The 6,000-nt window shown below is 54.3% G+C and overlaps 1 protein-coding gene across 1 annotated transcript in view; it reads left to right on the top strand.

Annotated features, from left to right (window-relative positions):
* Nucleotides 1–390: 390 nt before the first annotated feature.
* KY (kyphoscoliosis peptidase) overlaps nt 391–6,000 on the top strand; it is a 46,425-nt gene continuing 40,815 nt past the window's right edge. Inside the window, exons 1-2 of the mRNA XM_045791817.2 lie at nt 391–711; nt 3,881–3,943. Coding sequence (XP_045647773.1) covers nt 576–711; nt 3,881–3,943 — 199 coding nt within the window. The 5' untranslated portion in view covers nt 391–575. The remainder of the gene's footprint in view (nt 712–3,880; nt 3,944–6,000) is intronic.

Raw genomic sequence — 6,000 nt, 5'->3', positions numbered from 1 at the left:
CACCCTACCCATCTCCCTCTTACAGAGGAGGCCATCAACCTCCAAAATCCACCGGGGGAAGGAGTGGGGCCACTCCGTGCTATTTTTCCTTTTCCAGAACTGACCCTCACTGTTGACAACACCGTGTGATTTCTGTGTTTGCGACAGCTTCCCGAGGAGGTCTGCAGCGAGCCCTCGCGGGAACCCCCGAAGCCCGCCGGAGACAAGGCAGCGCCGGGCCGGCGGAGAAGAGCGCTGGAGCCCAGGATGAGCGCTCCAAGCGCAGGGGGCCGGAGCTCTTTGGAGCCGGTGGCTGTGCCGCCCGCGGCCTGGGTGCAGGTCAGGGCTCGGCTGGGGATTTCCTTTCAAAGGTGACTTAGAGCGGCTTCATCAGGGTAGCGCCCTCCCGGGCGGGCCCTAATGGCGTGTTTGGCAGAGTCAGCGAAACGCGGCGCCCAGCGGCTCGGCGGCGGGGGAGCGCCCTCTCCCGCGCCCTCGCCGTCTCCCGCGCCGGCCAGCGGCGCGCACGGGGCCATTTGCAGCGCAGGCAGCCTCGAGAGCGGCAGCGGCGCAACCGCGGGGAGCGAGGCGGCACCATGGAGCTGAAGAAGGACAGCAACGCCGTGTCCATCGACATGCTGCTGATCGTGCACTCGGAGAAGCGGCGCGCCGCGCAGGGCACGCACTCGGAACGGCAGGCGGACCCGGGCGCACTGCCGCAGCGCAGAGGAGGTAACGCGCCCCCGGCCCCGGCCCCCCCGGCCCCCCGCACCTCGGCCTACTCGCCCTAGGGGCCCCCGGCCCCGAACGAGGCCAGAGAGACTGACCCTCTCCCCACCGCTGCCTGCGCCTCTGCGCGGTGGCATTGGCGTCCCGTGGCAACGCGCAGCCCCGTGATTGCCCCGGGTTGACTCCCCGTGCCGGCTGGTCGGTGCTTCCGCCACCCCCCGGGGAGCCAGCTTCCTCCCAGCCACTCTCTGAAGGGTGCACAACAGGGTTGGAAGATGCCGTGGTGGAAGGGGGTCAGAGCCTCAGGCTTGACCCCTGAGTGGCCAAGGCCTGCTCCTCATACGGCACATTTCAGAGCGCAGCGGACCCAAGGGGATCCTGTGTGCCAAATCAGACTTTGAGACGCGGAGCTCCTCTGGTGTCCTTGCACAACTCCTGGTCCCAGTTTCCCCTATCTTGAAGCCTCTCCCAGCCTCCTACAATAGAAGACATAAAGGGTGGTGTAAAAGGCACACAGGTTTGGGTAGGGTAAGCTTAAAATCGGCCCTCTCCTCTCACAGATCTATTAATTTTACTCTTCCTACAGACTTTCTGAGGAAGGGTAGACTGGAAAAATAAAGTGACTTTACAGAGCAATTGTGGAAAGCAGCACTCGGGCCTCTGTAATCTCCAGAGAGGACCCCCTGAAGAGAATACAGATGGGGAATGGTAGATGTTAACCAAGCCCATCAGAAGTTGGGGAACAGGTCCTAGGTCTGTGAGAAAGCCCTCCCGAGCCTTCTTCGGGGCTGGCGTGAGGTTTGTGCTAGGCCGACCGTGGGCCAGTGCTTTGAGAGTGATGTTTAACAGCCCATGCGATAAAATGACTTCTGCCTCCTGCCTGTCCTCTGGCTCCAGAGCTCCTTGGAGTCTGTCTCTGGCTCTTCTGTCCATGGAGGCCCGGTGTGCATTGAACACCCACCTTCCACCTGCCACGCAGAAGCACTGGTGCCGTGACTGGCTTTGCCCCCACCAGGCACACAGGCTGGAGCTGCCCCATAGTTCCTGGTGACCTCTTGGGGAGGCAGGCAGGGGGAAAGAAACAGTTTCTGGAAAGGTACTCCAGTTTCTGGAGGGATTTGGGGCCCAGAGTTGTTTGGGTTAGTTGGTTCTTAACGTTCTCAGAGCTGCTCCCAGGAGAGGTGGAAATGGCCCACCCGGGTATTTGTAATAAGAAAATTGGCAGAGGCCACCTGCTCTTTGATTCAAAGGAAGCTGCCTGTCCTCCAGACACTGCAGTCCAGAAGGCCTCCCCCAGCGTGTGTCAAGGCCAGAGGGCCCCCACGAGGCCCAGCTCCGGGTCAGCCCATGAGTCCCCACCTCCCTTCCCCCACTCTGAACGCATCTCTCCTAAAGGCTCCAACACTAGGAAAAGAGGAAGATGAACACAGAGAAGTCCCAGAAATGCCAGGGATCAGGAGTGTTCCCAGTGGCGTCCCACCCCTAGCACAAACCCTACACGACTCCAGACCGATGCATTTCACACTCATGACCATGGCACAAGGAAAGAAAACCCTGTTTGCCAAGCCCTTTCTGCTATTTGTCTCCAAAATTCTTCTGAAGTAGGTTTCTCGCAGACACTGGGCCAGTGGAGAGACCCCTGTCACTTATTTACCATCAGACAGTTGTGTATCCAAGCAGAGGGAGAGTGTCCAGCCTCCAGGCCTGCTAGGCAGTGGTGATGGCCAGGAGACCCCTGGCAAAGCCGGCCTGCAGGCCCACACAGTTGAAGGCAGGGAAACACTGAATTAAATTAGCTTGTTCCAAGGCCTCTTGTTGGGGCACAAGATCTAAAGTGCCCCCACACCTCTTCCAGGTATCTACTCCTGTCTCCCCTCCAGCAGGTCCTTGGCTCTGCAAAGGAGGGCATGAGCTCCATTACTGTCACAATGCAGAGGACCAAGTGAAGATGTGATCAGGTGGCTTTCTGCAGCAGAAAAGAGTCAGAGGGATAAGGAGGCAAAGATAGTGCATGCCGGGGATCTGGGCTGCCAACTGAAGCTCTCTGCTCTTTCCTCTACGGCCCTTCCATTTTCCTTTGTCCAGTGCCTTTCAAAAGCATGCCTGGAGACCCTCACCTCCTATCATGTATCCCCCCACCAACGAGTAGGTGGCCTAAAGCTGCCTGCACCAAGTCTACGAGAGCTCCAACGTCAGGTGTCATCCCCCAAGTTGGTGTGATGTATGCATTCCATTCCACATGTGTGTCAGGGAGGGTTCCGAGTGGTAAGCCCCGATACTGGCTGCAGAGAGCGCTGCAGAAAAGAAGAGCATTAGGAAGGGACTGGGGGACTTGTAGTGGTTGCAAGGGCCAGAGGAGAGCCAAGCTAGAGGCCGAGCTTCCAGGAACAGGGGCATCAGCCGCCCAGCAGAGCTGTCTGGTGAGGAAACCTCTGTTGCCTCCAAGGGGCCCTAGGTACTCCTTCCTCATCAGGAGCTCGATCTTACTGCAGCTGCTCCCACTGCCAGAACGTACTCCAGTTCTGTGCCAGGAACTCGACCTTGCAGCCACCACTTCCAGCCACAACCAGACAGAGAGAGAGAGAGAGCACTTGCATTCCCTTCCCTCTTGCATCACCAGGTCCCAAGACGGAAGCAGACACAGGTACACTGGACTGGCTGTGCCTAGGCCACCTACGTCCATGCTCTAGCTGCAAGGGAGGCTGGGAGACTATCATCCAGGGAGAACTTTCACAGTTTTCCAACTATCACTGTGTTTCCAGTAAGGATAGACCCTCTTTGCCCACCCTCCACCTTACCTCATGACTCTAAAAGTGGGAGATTCCCCACATACGGAAATAGGCAGGCAAACTGAATGGCTAGCGTTTTCCAGTTATGCTTCCATATTGATGCAGCAGAGATGTGGAGAGAAAAATGGGCATCTGTATTGTGAAAATTCTCCCTGGATCATCCTGATAACTAACCTTGCCACCTTTGAAAACTACTGTTTTAATATTTTTCTTATAATGTTTTAAAGTACGTCTCATTTGCGGGCAGCTTTTCTTGGATCCTGACAGAGCCAGGTTCCACCAGCCCCACCTCAACCCGCATACATTAGCAACTGGCCCATCTCACGCTGGCCTGGGTCTTCCCACCATGGAGACCCTCATGCCAGACCCTATTTTTTTCACAGGACTCCAGGGTGTCGGAAATGGAATCCGGAGATGGCAGAAATTCGAAGGAAATGATGTGCATGGTAATTCTCTCTTTTCATTTTCTTTTCTTTTCAGTCTCTGTACAATTACACCTTGAAAAATGACTGGAAGCATTCGATTTTCACGTGTTCAAAAACTAGCTGTAGACATCTAACCACTCAGAAAGTGGCTGCTGGTGACTCAGCCAAGACTTTGGGGCCACTGTGACCCCATAAAGTGTTCCCTGGCACTGCGTCCCCCAATTTCCTGGAGGCTGTCAGATGGGAGGGGAGCAGGGCCATAAGGTTGAGCACCCACTTGTCCACTGGCTACATATAGGGAAGGACTTGGCATCATCAGTCGGCATGGCGAGGTTTGAGTGTGTTCCCCCTGGAGGTGGGGCTGCTCACGTCAGGCAGGGCACCCATCCTTCGAAAATTTTTCCAAACAGAGAGGACAGTGGCCTGTTTGGGGACATTATTATTCCAAGCCTAGGGAGATGGGTGCTGTGGTTCCTGGCTGGCTGGGACCCAGAATATAGTAAGATCTGAAAGAAGTCCTTTCTCTGGTGCTGGGTGTCTGTCACCCTGCAGGCCCAGGACAGCTCTGGGAATGCCATGCATGGACGAGTCTACCAGGGCTTATTCTGTACCCTTCAGAGATTCATTAGCCCAGCTTCCAAGAACAAACATTAGTGAAACCGCACTGTGGGCACGTGAGAATTCTAGTAAGAATCTGACCTCCACTCCCAGAGCCCTAGTAGGGGACTCAGTCAGATCCGGGCTCATCAAATGCCAGTGTGAAGAAACCACCTGCGTGACCCCCTGCAGATGGGGAATCAGGACCCCAGCTGAATGAGACCAAACATGTATGCTCTGCCATCCTGACATTAACAAAAGGGAAGGAAGAAATTCTAAAAGAAAATTCATTCATTCATTCCCTCAATAAAGGTCTACAGTGTTTCCGTTGTGCCAGGCAGGGTTCTAGGTGTTGGGATGAAGACAGTCAAGAGCCCCTGCCCTCATGGGACCATGTTAACAATTATAATCATAATGCTTTTCACTGCAATAGAATCTCAACACCCTGGAGGTAAAGAGCTTTCCTGTGTCCCCTGCCCTGTGCATGAGGACAACTTATACCTAAGACATGCTCCTGCCCCAGGGACCACCCGTTGGGGCCGTGGCTAGTGGGCATGCATGGTGGGGCAGCTTCCTTAAGCTTGCTTCGGGGCCATAAGATGGTAGATGCCCCTGCTCTAGCTGGACCGAAGGCGATGCCAAAGTTAGCGAAACGAGGCTGCAGGCTCATGAGAATTGTAAGAATCAGACCACCAGAAACCTGTCAGCCGCAAAAACGCACAGCAGCAGATGCAGATATCCACGCTTGGCCAGTGTACGAGCGGGTGAGTGGAAAAGTGGGTCGAGGTGGGAGGGAAGAGACACGGCGTCTCCATTTGTTATAGCTCTCTTACCTTGAGTTGTCTGAAATTCATCTTATGGTTTCTCAGCCATGTTATTACATGAGGAGAAGATTGAAATATAGTGAATTTATCCTACTTTTACCGTCTTTAGGGCCCCTGATCTGAGGGAAGGTTAGTGGAAAAATACAACAACATAAAGAGGATCACAGGGCGCCTGGCAGGCTCAGTCAGGGGGGTGTGCAGCTCTTGATCTCAAGGTTGTGGGTTTGAGCCCCACGTTGGGTGTAGAGATTACTTTAAAAAAATAAAAATCTTTTTTAAAAAAATGATTTAAAAAATAAGGAGGAGTTTGAAAGTAGTTCTTGCAAAACCACCCAGGAAAACCAAGAGTTTCAGGCAAGTGGAGGCCTGGAGAGACGCTCTACAGAGCCTGGAAAAGGTAAGGGTTGCATCGCTCCCCCAACAGAGGTAATTTAAAGTACGATTTTATTAATTTTTTATTAATTTTTTTCAAATTGCACATTCGCATGCGTGCAGAAACTGAAATTACAGCTTCTTTCTGTGTTTTCTGATGGAGAGACTCTGGGTGCACACTTCCTTGCTGGTGTCCAAGGCACCAGCCCTGGAAACTGGATGGCAGAGGAGGCAGCTGATGGCTTGTGCTGTGGCGTGTGCACAAATGTGGCGGAACATGGGGCT

Source organism: Ursus americanus, chromosome 20, assembly GCF_024610735.1.
Source record: "Ursus americanus isolate L20-20 chromosome 20, mUrsAme1.1.p, whole genome shotgun sequence".
Lineage (NCBI taxonomy): Eukaryota > Metazoa > Chordata > Mammalia > Carnivora > Ursidae > Ursus > Ursus americanus.
The sequence above is the reverse complement of the archived record's forward strand: the minus strand, read 5'-3'. Positions and strand labels throughout refer to the sequence as shown.